Consider the following 24,735-nt stretch of genomic DNA (forward strand, 5'->3'; position numbering starts at 1 on the left):
TTGGGAGAGTTTCGTGTTCCAGGATGTATGGAGGCAGAAGAATGACATGAATGAGTCCTTCTTAGTCAATCTCAGACTCTAGAAATGAACCTTTTATGTTTTTTAAAAGGTATCAGAATACTTGAAAAGATTTTGAGAGATCACCTCCTTTCTAAAAGTTTTAAGGATATACATTTAATAATAAGCTTTTCCTCATGTAGCTGTTTCCCCAATGGATTCAGCATTAATCTGACAATTGTTTCTCAGTCTCTCCCACTAGAAATAGGATGGTAACCATAGTTATGGGGTAGTCATGAATGAGGCTATGACAAACAATTAGGACAATGGTTGGCACATCACAAAGCAGGGATTGGCAAACTTTTTTTTTTGCAAAGGGCCAGATAGTGAATATTTTAGGCTTTGTGGGCCACACTTTTTCTGATGCTACTACCCAACTCTGCCACTGCAGCTTGAAAGCAGACATGGACAATAAGGGAACAGATGTGGCTATACTTCAATTAAACTTTATTTACAGAAATTAGGAGTAGGCTGGATTGCTACTGCTGTTATCAAGGCTTGATAAATCCTATTATTATTGTAACAGACGATAAACACTATACTACTATGACTTACCATGGCATGGTAGTAACCAACTCATAGAAGATTCATGTATGAAAAGTTTCCTTAGAGGTATTTTGTAGACATCCTGCTTGTCCAAGGAGTGGCTCTGACCACCAGAAATGGGGCAGGTGGCAGCAACTCACATCAGGACCAGCAGAAACACTGCATGCACGTCCTGTTCCCAGGTATCAGTAGTGAAACTGCAGAGGGAGCGATGAAACTACATGATGACACATGCAGGAGGTGACACCGAAACACCCAAGGGCAGAGCTGAGAAACTGCATGTTGCCAGAAATTCCTTAGTTCCCCTCTTCCCACTGTCCCCCTATGTAAACTAGCCAGGACACCCGAGATGCTGAGATGGGATCTGAGACAAGAGTCCCCTGTCTTCCAGGTGGCTGGCACCTGGATGAAACCACTTTCCTTTATATCAGCACCTGCCTCTCAGGTATTGGCTTTCCAAGTGGCGGGCAACCAGACTTGCATTCAGTTACGTTAGTATTAATACAATGGCTTGCAAATAATATTTAAGAATTAGCAATGTAATCAGTTTTTAATCAAGAACTAAGTATCTATACCATCTGCAATTTTTTCCCAAAGGCCTCCGCTCACAGGAGCAATGAAAAATATCTTGCATTTAAATGCTAATGTCATTTCAGTGGACCCGAAGGAAGAAGTTTCCACGGACAGAGGTTGCCATCCCATTGGTCCAGGCTTTCGAGGGAGAAACGCGGGCCAAAATGAAGAACAATGCCAACAGAGGTTCTGCAGGAGCACGAGCAGGAATTGCCCAAATCTTTTAACCCCTGACCTTTTCTGTCTCTTTGAAAGGCTTACAGTAGTTTACCTCCCAAAGCTCAGTGCACATTTCATGACCAGATGTTTATCATGTTGATCAGTGTCTATTGACATTGCATTTCTTGTGCCCTTTCTGGACCTCAGTTTCAAGAAAATGTTAGTGTGTCCTAACTGGTATGCTTCTTTTTATCAGATGACAAATACTCATATGGGTTAGCTTTTTGCCTTGGTTGTCTGTGAGGGTAGAACTAAATACAAGGCTCAATCAGCATAATGCTTTTCCTCTACTGGGGAAATATACTCTTCCTCCTTGATGCTTGTTTCTCCGAAGTGTCAATGACTAATCTTAAATGTTACATACAGGTGTCTTTCATGGTGAATACCTTCAAATGCTTCTTAGACCTAGCTGAATTATAAACCAAATACTATAAATACAGTCAACCAGGTCTCATTTGCAAGGAGTACTGTCCCCCTAAAGTAACATTTATCTGATTATAAATAAAACAAACTGCTCAGTACTTTATCACTACTACTGATTTTTGTAACGGAGTATATTATGGGGCAAGGTTATGATCTTTAGCTCCAGAGTCAAGTGCATCTGAGTTCCAGTCCCAGCTCCATCATAAGGCCAGCTGTATGTTCTTGTGCATGTCACCTAATTGCTCCGAGTCTCAGTTTCTTTTCTGCTAAATGGGTACAATAGCAGCACCCATCTCCCAGAACTGTCATGCGAATGAGATGAGATAATACATGTGATGCGCACAAAGCACAGTGTCTGGTCCAGATACAGACTAAACACATGGTAGACAGCCACTGTGGAATGCTTATTTTTGTTTTACAGCAATGTTTCTGTCAGCATACGAAAAAAAGATAAATATGAGAAAACATTAAAAAAACAAGCAATACTTAGTTTTCAATATGAGGCCCTAAAAGTCTGTCTGAGTATTGCCTTAGTTTTAAAGTCTATTTTCATTTTCTTTCTCCAATATTTTTGAGTGATTCCCCTCTAAGCAAATGGTGTTGTCACCAAACAGGGTTGGATCGACTGTTCAGAATATTGCACAGGAGCTTAAATATTTACCTATAACTTAAAGTTTCCAGTGATTTAAACCGTGGGGCCTGTTGTTCATTGTGTGGAATTCTGCTGTTTTCCACACAGCTCACCTACATCAGGGCTGGTGACAGTATTTAGATCATGTTATTTTGTCCTTTTTGGAGAGTCTAGTGAACCTGAGCGAAGAGTGAAATGGCAAAGACATTTCATGACATTGTTTTGGTTTCATACATAGGCCTAATTTTGCTAATTCTGCACAATCACCTCTCTTACTCTTTTCCTTTCAACTCTAAAATTTAGAATATAGATTTAGTATTTTTCTTTTTGATTATTTTCCTTTAAGAGGTATTGACTGATGATAAAGCCCAAAGCTGACAGATTAGTACCACTGATGTTAGAACAAAAAGGCCAAAGCCACAGCTAGAAGCCCCAGGATTAGCAACAGGAAGGAAATTGGGAAATGAGATGTCAGCTTCAGAGCACGCGTCTTTAAAGGCTTCAGGATCCTTCGTTTTTGGGAGAGGATGGCACTCCTGGCTCCTTCCCATGGCCCAGGCCCCACCAGGCGATACTGATAAGAGTTGCAAGGTCCAAAATAGAGTCTGACAGCCAGTTCAGGATCTCTGAACAGAAGGGAGAGAAGGTCTGGCTTTGCGCCTATCTCTGCGGCAAGCTCATCCAAGTAGTCGATGTATTTGGTCTGCAAAATCTGGCCCTGGCTCTCTCCAAACCTGGGTGAAGAAAGTAAGAAGGGCAGATTCACAAGGTGTTCCAAGTTATGTAAGAACATTAGGCATTCAATAGCTATTGAAAGAGTGAAGGAATGAGCAAACAAATCAATGAATTTTTAGTGACTCTCCTCTGGAAATGTTGGCTTACCCATCAGGAGTCTTATATTTCAGATTGACTGTAGGCTGTCAAATAAATAGCCATAAATACATGGGAGTTCTAGGAACGAGACAACATTTGCAACCTTGGTCATTATCGGCTTAGCAAAGCAAAGTACCAGCCAGTTTGGATTGCCGCCAAGATTCATGAGATAAGACAGATGAAAGCCTATCCCAGTGTCTTGCCCAGAGGAGACACTTAAAATTTGCTTGTTAAATTACCAAAGTGCCTGGTACTTTGGCTGGCATGTGGTACTCAGTAAATGTCAGAAGAGTGAGAATTTGAACATGAGCTAACCCCTTCATGGGATGAAGTCTCTAAGTCAGCTTTCTAATGGGACATGGTCCCAATTTTTTTATATTTGTATTTAAATTATATTTTATTGATTATGCTATTATAGTTGTCCCAGTTATTCCCCCTGTGCCCCCACCACCCAGACCTGTCACTCCTTCAGTTAATCCCCACACCATTGTCCATGTCCATGGGTCATGCATATATATTCTTTTGCTATTGTATTCCCTGTGCTGTACTTTACATCTCTGTGACTATTCTGTAACTACCAATTTGTACTTAATCCCTTCACCTTTTTCACCCATTCTCCTTCCCCCCTCCCATCTGGCAACCATCAAAATGTTTTCTATATCTATGGTTCTGTTTTTGTCCTGCTTGTTTGTTTATTTTATTTTTTATATTCAATTGATAGATATGTATTTATTGCCATTTTATTGTTTATATTTTTGATCATCTTCTTAAAGAAGACCCTTCGACATTTCATATAATACTGGTTTGGTGGTGATGAACTCCTTTAGATTGTTTCTTGTCTGGGAAGCTCTTTATCTGTCCTTTAATTCCAAACGATAGCTTTGCTGGGTGGTAGAGTAAGGTTACTTTTCATCACTCTGAGTACTTCTTGACAATCCCTTGTGTTCTGTAAAATTTCTTCTAGGAAATCAGCTGACAGTCTTATAGGAGCTCTCTTATAGGTGACTAACTGCTTTTCTCTTGCCGTTTTTAAGATTCTCTCTGTATTTAACCTTGGACATTTTAATTATTATGTGTCTTGGTGTGACCCTCTTTGAGTTCATCTTGTTTGAGTCTCTCTGTGCTTCCTGGGTTTGTATGTCTGTTTCCTTCATGAAGTTCTGGAAGTTTTCTGTCATTATTTTTTCAAACAGGCTTTCAATTTCTTGCTCTCTTCTTTCAGCATCCGCATGATGTGAATGTTTTTGTTCTTGAAGTCCCGGAGGCTTCTTATACTATCTTCATTTTGTGATTCATTTTTCTTCTTGCTGTTCTATTCTGACTGGGTGATTTTTGCTTCCTTATGTTCCAAATCGCTGATCTGATTCTCAACTTTATCCACTCTACTGTTGATCCCTGTAAATTGTTCTTAATTTCAGTTAGTGTATCCTTCATTTCTGACTGGTTCTTTTTTATGGTTTCCATGTCCTTTTTTATTCAGTTGAAGTTCTCTCTGAGTTCATCTACTCTTCCCCTAAGTTCTTTAAGCATCCTTATAACCAGTGTTTTGAACCCTGGATCTAGTAGATCCAGTGGCTTGTCTTCATTTTGTGTAGTTCTTTTTCTGGAGTTTTGATCTCTTCTTTCATTTGGGCTGTGTTTCTTTGTCTCCTCATTTTGGGAGCCTCTCTGTGCTTGTTTCTATGTGTTAGGTAGAGCTGCTATGATTTCCTGGCTTACTAGAGTGGCCTAATGTAGTAGGTGTCCTGTAGGGTCCAGTGGCACAGCCTCTCCTATCCAAGCTGGGTATTTGAATTGTGCTCACTGTATGGGCTTTGTATGCCCTCCTGTTGTAGTTGAGACTTGATTGCTGTTGGAAGGTCAATTGGAGGGATTTACCCAGGCTGATCAGCTGCAAGGACTGGCTGTGACCACTGACCATCAACCTTCAACCGCTGTGGAGGACCAGCTATGCAGAGGCCCACTCCACAGAGCAGGACTTACTTCAGCAGGACTCTGGTGCCCACTGCACCCACCCCTTGAGTGTGTTGCTTGTGGAGGTGGTTAGGTGGTGGTGCTCCAAAGTGGTTTGTAGCTGTCCAGTGGGTGGACACTCTCTGGGGCCTCCCGGGATGTACAGGCCATCCATGGTCAGCCACTGTGTGTTTTCTGCCTGGAGCCACCTGGAATAAGCTACAAAACAATCTGTAGATGGCTGTTCCTTGTGTTGGGCTTGGGTGTACCCAAGTGAGGCAAGCTGTGAACCAAGGCTGGCTGTTGCTAATTTGGGGCTAGGACCACTTATTGAGAGGCGTGGGGCTTGTTGAGGCCAAATGCTGCTTGTCTGAGAGAATTTAGGAAAATATGAAGCATGAGCCAAGAGAAGTCATTTGTATGGAAAAGCCCCTGGAAACAACTTGGGTGGGCCTAAAATTTGGGTGGGATGGAGCCTCAGGAAACACCAGGGTGGGCAATCCATATGAGCCAGTTTGATGGAATCTCAGACAATGCTGCCCATCTGCTGGCATTGTGGTGAGGAGCTCAGAAAAGGAACAGTAGCCTCTGCCAGCACTTCCATCTGGGAAAAAGCTGCCCCCCCAGCTCTTGCCCTGAAGCCAGACAATTCATTTCCTTCCCCTGTATGTCTCTGGTGTCTTTCAAGCTGCTGCCCCATGCTGGAGTTCAGAGAGAATGAGTCTGAGTAAATCCATGTGTGGGATCTTTAAGAGGAACTGTCTAGAACTTAAGCAGTTTCTGTGTTTTACCACCCCGATCCCCACTGGCTTTTACAGCCAGAAGGTATGGGGACTATTCTTGGCACTGCAACCCTGGGCTGGTGGGCCTGGTGTGGGGCTAGGAACCCTCCAAAGTTATCCCTCCCAAATTTTATCCACCAGACTTTAGTGTGGGACCAGCCCATTCCACATCTCCACTCCTCCTACCAGTCTCAGTGTGGTTATTTCTTTAATTCTGTGGTTCTAGGATTTCCTTTCAGCTCAATTTCTGTCAGTTCTGAACAGTAGTTGTTATGTAGTCAGTTGTAGTTTTGATGTGGTTTGCCAGGAGGCAAGCCCTCAGCACTCAATCCTGATTGAACTGCATTCCACTTCAGTCACAAAGCAGAAATCATCACCCTTTATGTCATACATCCTCTTTCTGATTCACTTGGGTAGGAGGTACCTCAGCTAACTTTCTGGAGATAGACAGGCTACTGTTGCCGCCATTACTGCCATCCCATTCCCAATCTAACCACAGAGTATGGGTGGTCTGATAAAATTTGGAATGTTAACATGGGCATCATACAAAACAGAAGTGAAATTCAGTCAAGAGAAAAATGTTCTGATTTGGTAAAATTCCTATCTTTCAGTAGTTGGTTATTAAACTACTGAGTGTAAGAATCACCTAGGAAGGATATAAAAATACAAAATTCCAGTCTCATCCAGAGGTTTGGATTCAGTTGGTGTGAGCTGTGCCCTTAGAATGTGCATTTTTTAATGAGCAGCTAGGTAGTTCTTATAGGTGGGTAGAGCACTGTACTTTGAGAAACACTGTTCTAGGTAAAGATTAAGAAAACATTCTTACAGGTCAATTCTTGTTTTGTTCCTCTTGATAATGTCTTCCATCATAGTCTTCTCTGAGGGCAAGGTACACAAGCCTAGAATATAAAAGGCTGGTTTGAGTAGTGGGTTCAATATCATCACTTTATCTGGTGGCTGATTCCTACAATTAGATTCTGGCCATTAACCATGTTATACCAGTCAGGGCTGTTGCTGTTGAACTCCAGGTTACACCATACCCATTGGGTTCTATGTGGAGTTATCCTTTGGGCACAGGCTACAGCGTCACTTTGGAGGTGGGGAGGGGAAAGATTGAGGCTGGAGAAGATGAGCCTGAGGAGTTGGAACTATGCCAGTAGCTTGAGCTGTTTTGTAAAGATGATGGGAAGCCATGGAAGGTTTTCAGCAGGAGATAAGATCAGACTTGCCTTAGAAAAATGGACTCTTAAGGAGGTGAGTGTAAAGACAGCAAGACCAGTTAAGAGGCTGCTGAAGTAGCCCTGGCTGGTGTGGTTCAGTGGATTGAGCATCAGCCTGGAAACCAAAGGGTTGCCAGTTGGATTACCAATCAGGGCACATGCCTGTGTTGAGGGCCAGTTCCCCGGCAGGGGGCGCTCGAGAGGCAACTACACATTGATGTTTCTCTCCTTTCTCCTTCCCTTCCCCTCTCTAAGAATAAATAAATAAAATCCTAAGAAAAAAGGCTCCAGAAGTAAACTTGGTGAGAAACAGAGGGGTGCAAGCTAAGGTAGGGCAGTGGGGTTGGAGAAATAGATGGGCGCAAACGTTATCAGTGTGAGCTATGATTCCGTCCCATCCACTGTGTCCCTTGAGCTTCAGATGTGTTGAAAAATGGCCATTTCCCCTGGATGTGGCTAGTCATCTGACATCTCAGATTCAATGAGTCCAAAACTGAGCTCATCCCTGAAGCCCCCTGTCCAGACTTGGATTTTTCCCTCATGCACCCCCTCTCTGTTCATGAAAGTGCTGCCCATCCCCAGTTTCTGTGGCCAGAGATTGGCAGGTCATCATCCTTGATTCCCCTCTAATCTCCCCACATTGAGCAGTCATTGTGACTTGCTGATTTCTCTCATTCGTATGCTGTCCTCCACCCTGCCCACCTGGCTCAGGATGCAGCTCATTTACTGTAGACTGTTGCAGTTGCCTTCTCATTGGTCTCTGAGATGCCATTCTTTCTCTGTGGCAGTCTACGCACATACCTTTTGCCATGTATAGTGCGCACCCAGGTTTTGTACACATTATACATGGGATTATTATACCCATGGTAAGTAATCATTATACCCATGTATAATGTGCATCCTTATTTTTCCCTCAAAAATTTGGGCAAAAAAGTGCATGTTATTATACACAGCAAAATATGGTGTCTTCCCCACAAATGCTGAAATAATGTGTCAAACATTGTCAATCTGATGTCAGTTCCTTGCTTATAACCTTTCACTGGGTCCCCTGGCTGAAGAGTTTTCTTTTTAAAAAAAAACCAAATTATTTTATTGTCCAATTACAGTTGTCTTCATTTACCCTCCCCACCCTCCCACCCCATGAAGAGCTTTCTAAAAGGGAGATCCTAGGACCTCAGGCCAGACCTCATCAGGGTCCCGAGTCCACCAGGTGATTTTTATGTGTGGCCAGATTTGGGAAGAGCCAGTTTGCATTTTCTATCCAAGCTCCTTGGCACGCCTTACATGGTCCCTGTGTCCTGGCTCCTTGTTCTCTAAGAATAGCCTCTCCTTTCTGCCTCACATGCCATGTTCTAGGAATGTCAGACAGCTTGTAATTCTCCATAGGCATCATACCCCTGTGTTCAGGCTCCAGCGAGTCACTTTTATGTAACTGGGAGGCCCAGTCCTCTAGGAAGTTTTCCTTGACCACATGCCCTCCCCTTATCCCACCCTGCTGTTGCTAAGCACCCTTTCTCTTCTTCCCACTCACTCCATGCATCCCTCCACCAAAGTGTCTCTCATTATGTTTTAATGATATGTTTAAATTTCTGTCTATTCCACCAGGATCCATCACAAGGCTAGGTACTCAGTGCTTTTGGTTGAGCTGAAGTGATCCTGGGGTCAGGAGATAATAGCTTTCTGAGGTATAGAAAGTGGTACACTGTTGCTCAAATAGAAACTTTTCAATACGTTTGGAACTTTGTAGGGATCTGTGAGATTCAACTGCTTAGATATCAAGAGTTAATTTTGAATGAAGTGTGGAGTAGGCCCTGTATCTATTGATTTGCACATATTTTGAGGAATTCATAAACATCATATAGGTAAAGCCAGGAGTCATAGATGTTTGCCTGCTTAGTGGTTCTTTCAGGATTCAAATAAAGGATAATGTGCACTTCAGTTTATGCATCAAAATCCATGGCTTTCTAATATTTTAAAGGGCAATTACAGGTATTTGTTATTATTGTATCTTTGTTACTTTGTGACTTCTCCACTAACTTTTTAGGATATAAACCCTAGGAGAGCAGCCAAGGTTGGCAACCTTCTTGTCTAAACTCATTATTGAGTCAACTCCACCAGATATGTAACCCTCAGCCACTTACTTACCTTTGAAAACTCTTGTAGCCCAACGAGCTTGAAGTTCAACAGTTGGGAAAATGGAACCCAGGGGCTGGATGAGACCAATGCAGGCAAGGGTTAACTTCTCCAGGTGAGGAGGGAACATGTACTTATACAGCGAGACCATCTTATTCTCTACTTTAACAAGTGTGTCTTCAAGGAAGGGAAAAGAGAATGTATATCCTGTTGCAAAGACAATGACATCAATGTCCTCTTCCACTGTCCCATCCTCAAAGATGGCAGACGTTTCCGTGAGCTCTCTCACTTTTGATTTCACCTTGATGGCTCCATAGAGTATACGGCTTGGTAGGTCATCATTTACTACAGGTTCTTTCATAAGGTATCTGAAACACACAGAAGAAAACACTCAGAAGGAGCATTTAAGGAGGAGTCGTGAACCCACTTGATGTTTTATGGGTTTGGCTCTAAAAATAAAGAGGTTGCTCCAATATCCATAAAACTTTCGAACTTGATTAGTTGGCTTGCCCCCAAATTTACTATTTGACTTTATTTTCATGTCACATGTCTCTCCCCTCAACAAAGGGACAACATGAAGGTGATGAGAGTAAAAGATGTTTCAAAAAAGGAAGCACCTCCGAGGGCTTAGATGAATTGCCAGTGCCTGTGGTCAGTCCCTGTGTATTCCAGCAGTTGTGAGCCTACTGATGTTTCTGCCATTCTTTTCTGTTATCTACCTTCAATCATCTTGCTGTTCCACTTAATCTCTAGCTGATCATAAACAAGAAAAGGAAAATGTGTTAAATTTCCCATTAGTTTAGGTAATTAATAACGAATCAGTGTGAAAATTAGTATATAGAATTAAATTTGTGGACATATGTTAATGCCAAATATCCATTGAGTCTCTGTATAGCCTGTGATAGCCTGGATGAGGAAGCAAAGTCTGCTTATATTTCTTAAATTCTCTTTCTTGGAGGTTTAAGAACTATTTAGAAAAAATACCAGGCAATACATACCGCATGTATCAGATCTCAGAATATGGCAGTCATGTAGCCCTTGTTGAAAGATTCTAAAGCTCCTGTTTTTTTTTTAAAGGGAAGGAGCTCATTATCAACTAAAGAAAAATAAACATCTATAATGTTTGCTTGTGTTTATAAGTTCAGTGATGTATGACTTTGAGATGAATAGAGGTGTTTTTTTTTTTTTTGGCAAGGAGACAGTGAGTGTGTTCTCAAAGGCTGCCTGTGTGAAGAGCTCTCATGCTACACAGACAGAGTCAGCAAAGCAAGAGTCATCAGAGGGAGAACTGGACACACACTTCCACCACAATCCTCTGAGAGGAAGGTCACAGTCCCTTAAGCAGCCCTTCCAATGGTGGACAGCTCTCGGGATTAGGACATCCTTTCCATGATCTTGTTCTTGGAGCAGCTCATCCCATTACTACCTGATCTTCTTAAGTATTTACCTTTTAGAACACATTTGGATTTCCAACTGCAGCACCGGTGATACCTACACTGTTAGGCTGCAGCTTGAACTAGCATGTTAGCAATATGGCCTTTTGTGAAGAGAGGCACCTCTGACGACCATGCTTAACAATGAGTATCCCATAAGAAAAGCAAAATAACTCTACTTATTTTGAGGCTCAAGGCCATAATTTGCATGGTTGAACCACTGATTCATCTGTCGTTCTGACATCCATTTTAGAACTACTCGCGGCAGGACATTTTGGAGCATGGAGCTGAACCGGGTGTGGAAGACCATGTCCCAGGGATAGCCATTGTCAGAGATTCGGCTCATGACCCAGGAACCTTGTCTGGTGCTGATGAACACCTGGTAAGCAAAAAAGAAGGCACGTGAGGGCACTGTCCCTTTTGGGAGGAACCCCCATATAGGTGATATATCACATGTCTGCCCCCCCAAATTCCTGCATTGTTTTGTCTTAAAGATGCTTGACCTCCAAGTGAAGTAGGTTCCAGTTTTCACTGCAGCAATTTTACATAAAAGAAGTATCAGTGGTATTTACATGGATAGAGGAAGACTACAACAGTCTTAGGAACTTTCATGAAAACAGGAGAAAATCTTTGGGCTCACACCAGTCATAAAATGTACCATGTTTACAGTTGTGGTTTCTTTTCCCCCTCTTCTCACCTTTTCACTTGCCCAGGTTTCTTTTACACTGAAGGCAAATAATTATAATCCTAGGAAATGTGCAATGACAACCCAATGACTACACAGGCATACACGTGTGGATCTGCATGTCCCTAGAGTAGAATAACCAGGGGAGTCAACTCCCTCTCACACTTAAGAGAAATTTGTTATGTGTCGTAAGTGTTAAAATTCCAAACTTATACTGTGATTCCCATTCTCTTCAAATGCACATCTGAGTCTTCTTTCTGGTGTGGTCTTTACCTTGCTTACTCAGATTTCTCTCATTTTATTTATATTTATACACACACACATACATATACACACATTTGTATATATATATATACACACACACAAATGTACATATATTTTCTCTCTCTCTATATATATATTCAGATATGTTATTTACCTTGCTTATTGTTATTCCCCCATTGCCCAAATGCATATTTGAATTTCTCTCAAAAAGTTACCTACCATTCTATGAATTCTGTTGCATAAGGCTATCCTAGATAAAAACCTAACTATGATTCATGTGTAAGGAGACCAGTTCATTTAGGAGTTTAAGATCATCCACTCCAGATCAAAGACACCAGAACCTGCTCCCTAGGTTTGAATCCTAGCCACACCACTTACTGGATGTGTTGCCTTGGGCAAGTTATTTCAACCTCTCTGTGCCTCAGTCTCTCTTTCTGCAAAATGAGGGCAGTAAAAGTACCTGCCTTATGGTATTACTGTGCAGATTAATATAAATAAAGTACTTAAACTATTGTCTGTTAGTTATTATTACTTTGTAAATTTAGGGTGGAGGAGGAGGAGTTTCATAGAATGCCAGACATTAGGTGTAAGCCAGAATTTGGTGACAAATTTTGCTGGGAAGGGCCTCAACTCCTCAGCTTGTGAAGTAGGAACGATACTCCCAGTGTTAAATTGTTGATCTGCGTGTGGTAACATACTTGTGTCCCAATGTTTTCCTGTGGCTGCCTTTATGTTGACTTGACAATACTTTGATTACATGTTAGAGATTATACTTAAATATTTCCACGAGTGTCTCCCTTGCTTCCTTGGCACTGGCCAGTAGGTGACTTTGACAGGTTCCAGTGTAAGCCCTTCATTAACCTGCTGAGGGCGCACCATTTTTGTTTATCACATTTGCTAGCTGGTATCTCAAGCCCTCAAAGTGTGAGACTCAGGACAGATTTTCTGGTGTGGACATGGGCACGGTAAGTCCCTGTGTGGCCAGAAGGAGCCAGGCGGAGGAGGCTAGTGTACAAGCGATAGGGCTTCTGGGTCTAGGCCCTGTTGGGAGGGAATGCTTTGGGGAGAGAGGAACCCTAGCTATTTCCCATCTTCGCCTTGGTGTGTTCTGCCGAAAGGGATTTATTTTCTGCTATTCCTAACTATCGCTGTCAACGTTATTTACCTGTTGTAAGACTCCATGACTTGACAGCTCACTTGTGTTGTTCCTGAGCAGGTGCAGAGATGACGGTGGTTGGGACAGCCTCAGTGTGCACCTAAATGTCTATGATCTTGGTTGGGAGTCTAACTGTCTATTTACTGTTTCTTGTCATGGTCCCTGGATAATTGAGGGTTATGTACATTTCAAATATAATTCAAATTTGCACTAAATTTCTAAATGGACCTTCCTCCCTTCATATAATACACGAATGGGTCAACTTCTCACTAAGGCCTGTGGGTGGAAACAAGACCTCTTAGGCTGAATGTCATCTGGTCCAAACTTCCCATTTTCAGACTCAAAGAACCGTATCCCAGAGAAGTGAAATGAGACAGTCTAGGCTACACAGCTGATAGAGACAGAGCTGGGAGGTAAACTCTGGCTTCTTGACACCAAGAATTTTCTGTGGTACCATATGGAGAAACTGAGCACCCAACCAAGCAAGCAAGCCACCAATCAACCAATTAATGAGTAATGGATCCATGAGTGTACAGCTCAGATTTTCCAGTGTGCCCCACCCCCTCCCTCTCCTCCATGGTACAAAGTAAGCAGAAGGCACTGCACCTGAGCAGCCTTCTTGCTCAGCTCAACAGCAATGTCTACGGCTGAGTTTCCCAGTCCGATCACCAGGATGTGCTTCCCCTCAAATCCATCGGGCTGCTTGTATTGGCGGCTATGAAAGTACTGGCCTTTGAACCTCTCAATACCTTCAGGAGGAGAAAGGGAGAAGCCTGTTAACCATGTCAAATTAATTTCAACAAACCTGCATTGTCAGCTTTTCCTTCCTGGGGTCAATCATTTGTTTTGCCTCTTCCCCTCTTAGGTGAGTTCCAATAGCGAGGCTAATTGACAAACTCAAAGTGTAAACCATATGAGAAATGTTAGTTAAGCATATGGTCCAGGACCAAAACAGTTTCCAGGAACCTTCCCCACCAACCCTGTCCGTAGGCATGGTTCTGTGGAAAGGGTTTCCAAGGACACAACAAAGTCACAGGTGTTTGGCAGGATAAAAAGATGGCCAGTGTGGACACATGGCTAAAAGGGCCTCTCTAGCAGGGAACCAGTGTGGGTAAGAATTCTCTAAAATCCTGACTTTGGAGGAGGTTAGCTGGACTCCCTGTGTGACAAAGACCGAAAGAGGTCAACAGAAACAAAGATGGTATTCAGAGTCTTTCTAGGCCTTTCCCTATCTTAGTACTGTGCCCAATTGCAACAGTTAATCCTGCCTGTCAATCCAAACTGTGTGTAAAGTACCTAGACAGATGCTCTAAAAAGCTGGGAACCCCCAGGCCTCACCTGGAAATGACTCCAGCGGAATGTGAGGGAGGATGTGGTGGCCGCTGCAAACCATCACTGCGTCGAAGACAGCACTGTGCTCCTTGCCTTTGCTCTCGGTGACGACCTCCCATTGACCAGAGGATGAGAAATCTGGGCGTTTTTTCACCCTGAGGACGGTTGTCTTAAACGAATATGGAGGAGGTGTCATTGAGAATTAATCTGTCACAAAAGGGGCCTTGTGCAGTGGCCTGGGAGTGGGTGTAGGTGGATTGCAATGTGTGATGCTATTTAGGTTTCCTCTGAATCCATTTTAAGCTAGTTAAGCCACAGACCGCTAAGCATGGCCTTCTCATTCTTTTTTGGCAGGGAGCTGCCTACCAAGGAAAGGCCCACTCAGCAGACTAAGAACTGGTGCAAGATGCAGGGGTGGAAGGTAAGCTCTGGGCAAGGTGTAAAACACATGTTTATCATTCAAGTGATGACACAATCAGTATTTGTTAAGGACCCTTTATGAATCCACCTCTGTGCAGACAGTGTATTAGAGAAGCTGTTTGGGAAGCAGTTTGCATAGTGCCTGGCATATTGTCGCATGCCAAATGGTACTTGTTCCTCTTTCGTATTTTAAAAACAGGGTACTTCATGATGGCAGTGCTGTTCATGATCTCATTTGGGTGAAATAATTGATTTGTTCATTAATTTTTTTTTAAATGTAGCTCACTGTCTGGAGGTCTGTGAGTTTCAAAAGTGTACATAGAGGTTGTAGGTATGTTGCATTTAAGGAACAATGTCAAATGAAAGCCAAGCTTTCCTCACATCTAGAGGAATGGCATACACCGTTTGTTTGCAAGTGTTGTCAGTCTCTGAGGCCTGCTTTTCAGAGTTTCAGATATTTTTCAGAGTGCTGCATTGGTGATGCTTGAGGCTGTTGAACTTTAAAATTGTAAAAGGAATGTTAGTATAAAGCTTAGGAAAGTACTGTAACATGTCTGGGCATTTTCAGCTGAGAGGAAAGACTTCTGATTTGTAGTCCAGAGTGGTATCGAACTAAAGTACTGTGGATTCTTGCTATTCAAAATGTGGTTTGAGGACCTGGCTGGTGTGGCTCAGTGGATTGAACATGGGCTGCAAACCAAAGGGTCGCCAGTTTGATTTCTAGTCAGGGCACATGCCTGGGTTACAGGCCAGGTCCCCAGTACAGGGCGCTTGAAAGGCAACCAGACATTGATATTTCTCTCTCTCTCTTTCTCCTGTTCTTCCCCTCTCTCTAAAAATAAATAAATAGAATCTTAAAAAAAAATAGAAAAATATTGTTTGAGGACTGACACTTTCAGTATTACTCAGGAGGTTATTAGAAATGCAACAGAGCCGTTTACATTTTGAGTTAGCCCTAACATCTTATGGCTTATACCAACTCAGAGACCAATAAGCAGAAGTGAGTTTTCCTGACCCCTCCAGGAAACAATTATAGCAGCAAAATAGGAAACAACAGAAGTAGTTCTCTTGCAACTCTCACATGTTCTTTAAAAGAATAGAGAATATAAATTACATATCATAAGAGGGTAATATATCTGTTACATATAGCGATAACTAAGTGACATAGACCTAAAAACATCTTCTGGTATAAAGAATCTGTCATTTATAGGATGGATCTACCAGGAATTTGGGAAAAACTATATCAGGTGGAACTGGACATTTTAATGGTACTTAACAAATGCAGATTTCCACCAAAATCAACTGTTATAAATTAATATAATACAAACCTGGGACAAAACTAAAATTACCAAGACACTGAGATGTGTTAAAAAAGTAAACTCCACTAAGGGTTATTTATTCAGAGGTGTAATTTAAATTTCCTAAGCACAGTTAACTAGTTCTTAGAGTGTAGGCCATTGATACAAATTCAGCATGTTAAGTGAGTTTTTTTGTTTCTGATTATTGGTTTTTGCAGAAACACAGGAAAGATAGTTCTAATTATATTTCAAAGTGATCTGTACATCTTTACCTTGCAAAAGATTGCACCCAGAAAAAAATAATTAGCAAACGTAATCTCCACTGGCATCTTAGATGAATGGAGAACTATGAGATTCTTTAGCACGTTTTCCTAAGAAGTCCTTAGAGAAGGTAAGAACTGGTCCCTCATTAATAATGAGTTAAATAAAATTGTTGACACATGTTTATTTAAAAGAATGAAATGGAAGTTTGATATTTTCCATATGGGTTTTTTAAGGGAAGTGAGGATAGGACTCTTCAGTGGTTATAAATATGAGTTTAAAGGCAGTTTCACCATTAATATTATCAGTCAGATCTTTACTCTTAACTGGTGATTTTCCTCTTCTGTCAATGTATACAATTTATAATGTCAGTGCAATGACATTTTCTTTGGGTTTTCTATCATGCCCTTATCTTTTGGCCAAGAATTGGATTGGAATGCTTTCTTTTATTCATAATTTCTTTTGTTATCAGAGGAACTTCTTATTTAAATGTGATCTGTTCTAATGTAGAGAAAAAACTATTCCCCCCAAAATGTAATACCTGGAACTGAATGTATTTTAGAAGATCAAACTTCTTGGCAAAGATCCTGAAATATTCCAGGAGCTTCGAATTGTGCAGAAAGTTTGGAAAATCTTCAGGCATTGGAAAATCACTGAAACAGGACATTTCTTTGCTCGTGTTGGTGATGACAGATTGATAGATACTCGCTCGCCCATCTTCCACATTTTCCTAAAAGATCAAATAAAAGTGATAATCACGCATTAAACAAATCCCTTGGCTCCTACTCTTCTTCTAAATCTAACCCCTGGGTGAGGTGGTCCCCTCTGGTGCAGTGTACATGATCATTACCGTGTGTGGCAGGGCCTATGTGGGGCCTTGCATGGTGGCCCCCGGAGGGTATATTGCCATTGGGGGTCTGGGGAGTGGGAACCACTGTCCTTTGGCCATGTTTAGTACCACAGGTCTCTGCCTTCTTAATGTCAGTCATTGCTACAACCAGCTCCTTCTGGAATTCCCCCTGGGGAGGCTATACCCACCTTCCACCCCTTTACTAAACCCTGGGACACTGGTCAGAGAACATAATGGAGAATTTCAATTAAAATGAGTCCTTTGGGGGCCAGGGAGTTTTCACAACTTGATTGGAATCCTCTCCCTTGGCTCTATGCTTCTTGGCAATCAACCTTCCTTAAGCAATAAAGGTGAACAACACTGACACCTGCTGAACCTTAAACTTGATTTTAGATGTTACTGAGGCAGCACACACTGTGGCTGAGTTTATAATTTCCTCTGCAAGAAGTTCTCTGCTCAGTGGTAATGTCTTTTATGTTAAATCACAGCAAAAACCAAGGATGAGTGATTCGATGTCCCTGAAATTAGCATGTTATCAAAGGGGCTTTTATAAGAAAATTTAAATTATGCCAACCAAGAAGTCCTTAATAGATACTTCTGTCTAAGCAGAGACTAAGGCAAATCCAGGCAAATAGCAGTTGTTATTATGACTCAGCATGAGGGTGAGGCATAAAGAAATATAAAGTTAATTAATTTAAATAAATGACTTTATTTTATATAAATGGCACTATAGTCTCTTCCACAGAATAGTAAATAAAGGAAAATAAATATTCAATTGTAATCGCATGACCACAATAAATCAATTGTGCGTGTTCCTTTTTCATCCTTATTCATAGAAAAGTCATTACTTCCCTGCCAATCTTTAGATCAAGGTGCCTTAGATTTTTGGCGGCACTGAGAGAGGCTGCCCAGACTAGCAGAAGGAGCCTGGTCTTGGCGGTTAGACACAGGCTTAAATCAGCTGCTTTTAGGCTATATGAGCCTGGACCAGATCAGCCCCCTCAGCTGTAGAAGAAGGGTATGCCAGCTGCCTGGGGGTAGTGTCTGTTGTCACTGAGGAAGCTGTGAGCCTGAGTGATAGCTCACCACCCACTGCAGTGTAGGAAAGGCCCTGGGGGAGCTGCTCGGACACCCCAGGACTGACACAACCACACTTACTGTCACAACTGAGTTTTCTGGCATTTTCTGTACAAGAAGTTGTACTTGATTTCTCCTTTTTGAATCCTCACCTGAGGACATATTTAGTGATTTGAGAGAGAGAGAGAAACAGCGATGTGAGAGAGAAACATCAATCAGTTGCCTCCCGTACACACTCCAACTAGGGATTCAACCTGCAACCTAGGTAGGTGCCCCGACCAGGAATTGAACCTGCAACCTTTTGGTTACAGGATGATGCTTTATTCACCTGAGCCACTGGGTGCCACCCGGCCAGGGCTGTACTTGATTATTGTTGAACAAACTCAAAAAGCATCTGGAGGCTTTGCTATAGATACATGACAAAGATTTTTTTAAGGGTCTTGAGGTTTGCAAATAGGAAACACAACTAGGCAGTGGTCAGAGTGTTCTAAAGAAGAAGGGAAAGCTAAGATTTCTTATAGTAACAAGTACATTCTTGAAAACAATCAGTCCTGCACTGTTAGCCTCTGGATTGATCCAAGATGGTAATTCTCTAGGTGACAAGTGGTCTGGATACATGAACGTTCTTTCCTTAGTCCTTTAGGATCATCTGGAGGTTTAATCTATATTCAGGCATTGATGCAGGATTGGAAAGTTCAAAAGTTTAAGTTCCCAGGCTGGTCCCAGTAAAGTAGAATTGTTTCCTCATTCCTCAGCCTACTTGATAGTGGTGATTTGGCAGCTTGGCTGTAGTGACTCCACTTTATTTCCTCATTCTGTTCCTCAGTTTCAGAGTAAACTGTGGGATCTTGCCTCTTTTATACATTGAATGCTCTTTATATGTATTGTGTTTCACAGAAGTTATTAGTACCCATACAAGCCACCGAGGCTAAAACAGTATTTGCTCTCAGGTCATGTCATTTAGGAGCGATATGTAGAGCCTTACTGAGTGTTAGTCTAAAAACACTCAGTCTCTGTAAAGACCTTCCTCCCTTCCCTTACACCTTCCTTCTCTCTCCGTCTTCCCATCGACCCACCCATTTATCCACCCACCCACCCTCTCAGGCCAACTCAGGCTAGCGGTCAGATGCCTTTTTTCATCAGCAATGTGTTTATATTTCCTAGGTTATTTTTGCCAAAAAGTTTGATCTTCTAAAATATATTCAGTTCCACAATCAAGGCTCAGATGATAACTTTGTTGCAATTTCAAGTGATTTGGTAAAAACTAGTCAGATTAGGTATGCCATCTTTCTAGGTGATTAGAGTTCAGTGTGGTGTTGTTGTTACTGTATGTTAAGTATTAGGATGTGAAGGGAGTTTGTATTAAAATATGAAGTGGTCTCTGTGTCATATACAAAGACACACTGATTTGAACTCTGGACGAATAATAAATCGTGGTACTTCTATTTTCAAACATTAGCTTCAAATTGTGTAATCCTAGAGTCAAATGGATGGTGCAGACTCTTTCGGGACGGCTCCATGTGATTGGATACAGTATGCTCGGCAAGGCTGAATGTCTGAGTTTCTCGTCCAGCCAAGTTCTCAAAATCAGAAATATTTCATTAAGCAAAAAAAAACAAAAACAAAAAAACCCCCCAAAACACCGCCCTAGTTTTTCCTTAGGACCTGATAATTTTGTAAGTCAGTGCAGAACAGAGTCAAAGACGAGGGCTCTGGAGTTACAGGGGGTTGACATCCTAATTCTATGACCTTTAATGGCTTTTTAACTGTGAGCAAGTTACATAAGTCAGTTCCCCCTGTAAAATGGGGCTTATTAGTAATTCTAACATCACACAATTGTTAGGAGGCCTTAATGAGATGAGATAAAGTGCTTAGCATGATGCTTGGTGCTAGTAAGTGCTCAATGTACCTTTTCTTCTCTTGCTATATTATTCCCTCACATTAGAGTGGATCTTACTAATGCAGTCCTAGTTTAAACTAAGATGCACTATTATACTGGAAAAAACTAACATATTAATTTTTTCAAGTGCCAATAAATTGGCTTTAAGATGTGATTAGCTTCTCTGTGAGGTCAATTTTAAGTGATGAGAAGAACTGGTTCTGACGTCTGAGCTGCCCCCGCACCCTTCCCTCCCCAATAATGTCAAAGCTGGGCAAGCTCTCCTTTGGGGATTTTACTTTTGTAGTTTGTTGGCAATTGATGAGGACATCACAAGTCTTTTTCAAATCAGTTTGGGATATTGGATCCCGGGGAGTTGCATTTTAAGACAGAAAAAGTTGTTTCACCTTGAGGGTAGTAGAAGGAGACCGAGATGACAAGAGTTAAAGACTGTTATATGAAGGTTAATTAAAATAACTGAGGACATAGGTTTGAACTGTATGGGTTCATTTATACTCCGATGTTTTTCAATAAATACATAAAGTACTGTAAATGTATTTTCTGTTCCTAATGATTTTCTTAGTAGCATTTTCTTTTCTCTAGCTAACTTTATTGTAAGTGTATAGTATGTAATACATAAAACATAGAAAATACATGTTATGTGACTGTGTTATTGGCAATGCTTCTGGTCATGAGTAGACTATTAGTAGGTAAGTTTTTGGGGAGTCAGAGTGGATTTTCAACTGCATGGGGATCAGCACCCCAAATCCCCAGGCTATTTATGTAGCTGGGAAAAGCTACATAAAAACATTTGGATATTTATATAAATATCCAAATGTTTAACTCTCGCCCCTTCCCCCAACAAAAGCAATGCATATTGCTAACTTCCCTGTGAGTTCGGGTCTCAGGGACAATGAAGGGGGCAGAAGGAAGATCATGCTTTCATCCCTCTAGAACTCAGTAAGGTCACGAAGTGCAAGGGCTCAGAACCCTGCGGACCTTTGTTTGTGCTGTTTCCAACCACCAGCGATGTCCAGCGCTGTGTGTTTATCCTAGACCTCAGTTTCCTTTTCATACGTACGTGAGAGTAATTGTAACAACCACTTCCTAGAAGTATTGTGAAAAAAAATGAGATGATGCCTGGGATGAGGGCTCTCCATTTTTTTGAAAAAAGTGCTAAAAGTAGGATAATTACCCACCCTCCCCACATTCCAAAGCTGCCACTAGGAGGTGCTGGAGAAACTTTTGGAAGAATTCAGTACCCTCTGAGCAGGGCATGGGACAAGGATTCTTCAGTTGTCTTGACTTGTCACCACTAAGGGTGTTATATAATCATGGAGGATTGTGTATAAATCTAGAAATTAAACAATCACCTATTTTCAAAACTGATCCTGGGTGGAGGAGCGGCAAAGAGGCCAAGTTGCCCTGGGGGTGGGGGTGGAGGTTCCTGCATCCTTTTCAGCACCTCCTCCCTTGGGCAGCCCCTATCCAGGTCATCACCACCCTCACGTGGCCCCATTGGCCTCTGACATTTTGCTGATTGTATGTTTCAGTGTGTAGGGAGATTTGTTGTCTTCTTTGGGTAGAGAGAATTATTTCCATTTCTGTGTTGAATGTAGTTGTAAGCCAGGTTTGAAATGTGGTATTGTTACAGCTTCCATGGATTTATATACTTAACTATTTTATACTTAATAAAGCTTAATTTACATTTTAATTTAACTTTTATAATCGGCAAGAAGTAGTCTCAAATTTGGAAGTTTTAGACACTAGAATAGGATAGCAGGAGAAATATTTTGGGGCAGAAAGAACCTTCCTGGAATTCACCAAATCATATTTTTGACAGATCACTAGAAAAGAAAAAACCTTTCATTCTTCTGCTGCCAAATTAATGACAATTAAGTCAGGGACATTGGCTCTTTGATATTAAGTCCCAAATGAGGTAATACAACAAAACAATGACAAATTTATTATTAAATAGAAATTTGTTATAATTTCACATTCTTTTTTAGCGTAAAAAATCTGCCCAGGGGATAGAATCCCGAATGGAATCTCTATGTGAACTGAGAGTGGACAAAAATACCACATCTTTGGTTAAGACAGGAATGTCCACCTGCTCAGGAAAAGCTGTGATGATTTTAATGAGCGTTTGTTCATAGGATGTGAATGTGATTCAGCTGTTTTTTCAATTTCCTCTCTGCAAAGTTATCTGTTGCATAATAAGTTCTGGCTGTGCTTGGCTCATTGAATAAATAGACTTTAAATCTTAATATTTGTGCAATTTTTGCCAAACTTGTCCTATCATGGAATCCTTTGGGGACTCTGATTAAGAATAGATTCTTCTCCTCTGAAGATTTTGACTCAGGAAATCTAGGCTGGTATTCAAAATTCAGTATTTTAAGAAACCCCCAGGTATCTTACAGTCAGATACCCTTGAGAAATCCAATGTGAAAAAATTCCCTTTGGCATGAAGTTCAGTTTGAACTGGCAATGTGTGCGTGCCAGCCATCGCTGCCACCCCCTGCACGGTCTGCTTGCAGGGAGGGTGCGTGGGCAGTCTCTGCTGAAGCACCCTCTGCTTCCCTTGTGCTCAGCCCTGGTGCCTCTGCCTGGGCTGGTCCCACCTGTTTTAATTAATCCCTTGCTCTGCGCGCCTGACACATAATTCCCAGTTTGCCACCAGAGTTCTGAGCTGAGATTTTGTTTAACCTTATTGAGCAAGAATGCAAATTGGGGCGTGGTGCTAAGTAGGAATTTATCTGCTTGGGCCTCATAGACCCAGGACTGAGTGCCAGTTCCTCCAGCTGTGTGACTGTGAGCATGTCACTTACCCTCTCTGTTTCTGTTTGCTTGTCTATAAAATATAAACAGTTATTGTAGCTAACATTTATTGTACTCTAGTTTAAGTTTTTTAATACGAATTATATCCCTTACACTTCAAAATAGCACTGAGATATTTCCATTTTTCTGTTACTATCTCATTATACAGCTGAGAAAACCAGGGCACAGGGAGGTAAATAACTTGCCAAAGATGTCACACCTAGAAGGTGGCAAGCTAATATTTACACAAAAGATTGTGGGAGGCATAATTATAAATCTTTATAGCTCTGTAATGTATCTTTATAATTTTTATACAAATTCCGAAGGACAGCTAGCATTGCCAATATTTGGGTTTGGCTTTAAATAGCATGGATTTAATACAGAGAAATTTTTATTAAATCCGTAAATAGCACGGATTTAATACAGAGAATATATTTAATAATATAGTGAAAGAGTTTCCCAGCAGTTGCAGTACAGTGTCATCAGTAAAGCTAAGCAAACAAAGTTTGTCAGAGAAAAATAAAAGTCAGTAGTAACAAGAGCACACTCTCTACAAAATCATTTGCTCAATGATTGGAATAGAAGTGGTGTCTTGAAAAGAATCACTGTCACTTCTCTTTCATAAAATATTCTCTAATATTAGTATATTGCTTTGAGAATGACAAAAATAATGGGCTGTGAGACAGAGCCCTAGGGAGAACTCCTGGATGTGCCTGGCTTTGCCACCTGGGTTAGAACAGGATGACCTGGGAGACATGCCCCAGTCTAGTGCTCGGCCCCTGCCTGGCTGTGTGGAGTAGATCTGATTGGATTGGCTCGGGGAACCCTCAGTCAAGCCCTGCTGTAGCTGTGATTCACCCTGCAAGAGCAGCACAACCTGTGCAGGAAATGAGAAGAGCTCACGTACTTTGAACCTCCACAGTCCTCCGATGTCTTCAGTCCTCTCAAAGCAGGTGGGCATGAGTCCCTCATCCACACAGCACTTCAGAGAGATCAGGCCACTGACCCCGGCTCCAATCACTGCCACCGTCTTTGCCATGGTCCCCAGTCACGGAGTTGATCAATCAGTGCTGCTACAGTAGGGCAAAGGAAAGAAAGACGGTATGGTGTGCCTGGGTCATGGGCTCTTAAGGCTATAGCAGTGGTAATTTAATAACCAGCTGGAATGGAATAAAATGCCTTACTAGTCAAATTCCAAAGTGTCATGGGCTTTACTGCAAGCCTTGTTGACACAATCTTGGTTTAACAGTTAAAATGCATCCCATTTAGCAAAGCCAAGTGATCAAGGACAAAGTTCTAGGGAGATGAGCCAAATCCCCAGTTACTTTCCCCAGAGTTGAGAGTTTAGAGCTGAGCTCTTCCTTGTCAGCCTCTTCCTTACCTTTGGTGTGGCCTTTTGGCACAGTCTGTCAGCCACAGCAGTGTGCTTTGTGGGTTGTGTTGCTTGGAGGCAGTCAGAAGGGTTTTAAGTGTTGGAGGAGGCAGTGAGTAAGGGGCGGAGCGTCTCACTCCAGCATTCTGCCAGCTGAAGCTCCAAGAACTGTGGTAGTTATGAAATCAAACAAGGAGCCTGTATTCAGAGGTCTGGGGTAGTGGTGCAGCGTCTTTACGGTAACCACGTTACATGTGCACTTGCACACACATCATACAGAGAGTTTAAGAACCATTTTTTAATAATGGGTGTAGCCAATGTTCATTTGCAAATTAGCAAATATGGATAAATGGAAAGTTGAAATTACCCTTAACCCTATGACACAGGGATAACTATAACCACTGTTGACAATTTGGTATATCTTCCCAGATATTTATATACATACACATATGCACACACAAACAAAAATGAAATCACACAC

The 24,735-nt window shown here is 41.7% G+C and overlaps 1 protein-coding gene across 2 annotated transcripts; it reads right to left on the bottom strand.

Annotated features, from left to right (window-relative positions):
• Nucleotides 1-376: 376 nt before the first annotated feature.
• On the bottom strand, nucleotides 377-24,374 carry FMO2 (flavin containing dimethylaniline monoxygenase 2). Of its 2 annotated transcripts, XM_024553484.4 has the most exons (9): nucleotides 24,264-24,374; nucleotides 23,790-23,955; nucleotides 16,801-16,989; nucleotides 14,287-14,449; nucleotides 13,555-13,697; nucleotides 11,023-11,222; nucleotides 9,423-9,778; nucleotides 6,884-6,956; nucleotides 377-3,183 (listed from the first exon to the last, which is right to left on the bottom strand). In XM_024553484.4, the coding sequence occupies exons 2-9, from the start codon at nucleotides 23,919-23,921 to the stop codon at nucleotides 2,847-2,849; spliced, it is 1,593 nt and encodes a 530-aa protein (XP_024409252.2). In that variant the 5' UTR covers nucleotides 23,922-23,955; nucleotides 24,264-24,374; the 3' UTR covers nucleotides 377-2,846. The 2 variants fall into 2 exon arrangements, with proteins under 2 accessions (XP_024409252.2, XP_071076084.1); XM_071219983.1 differs by lacking the exons at nucleotides 23,790-23,955; nucleotides 24,264-24,374 and adding an exon at nucleotides 18,268-18,448.
• Nucleotides 24,375-24,735: the final 361 nt, after the last annotated feature.

The sequence above is a fragment of the Desmodus rotundus genome, chromosome 12, assembly GCF_022682495.2.
Source record: "Desmodus rotundus isolate HL8 chromosome 12, HLdesRot8A.1, whole genome shotgun sequence".
Lineage (NCBI taxonomy): Eukaryota > Metazoa > Chordata > Mammalia > Chiroptera > Phyllostomidae > Desmodus > Desmodus rotundus.

What these genes read in the sequence shown, in the direction of transcription:
- FMO2 (XM_024553484.4), bottom strand. Translation starts at nt 23,921, where the DNA reads ATGGCAAAGACGGTGGCAGTGATTGGAGCCGGGGTCAGTGGCCTGATC. An exon ending in TCCGCTGGAGTCATTTCCAG is followed by an intron (nt 13,698 to 14,286) that starts GTGAGGCCTGGG and finishes CTCCTCCTGAAG; the next exon opens with GTATTGAGAGGTTCAAAGGC. An exon ending in AACAAAACAAGAATTGACCT is followed by an intron (nt 3,184 to 6,883) that starts GTAAGAATGTTT and finishes TTCTTCACCCAG; the next exon opens with GTTTGGAGAGAGCCAGGGCC.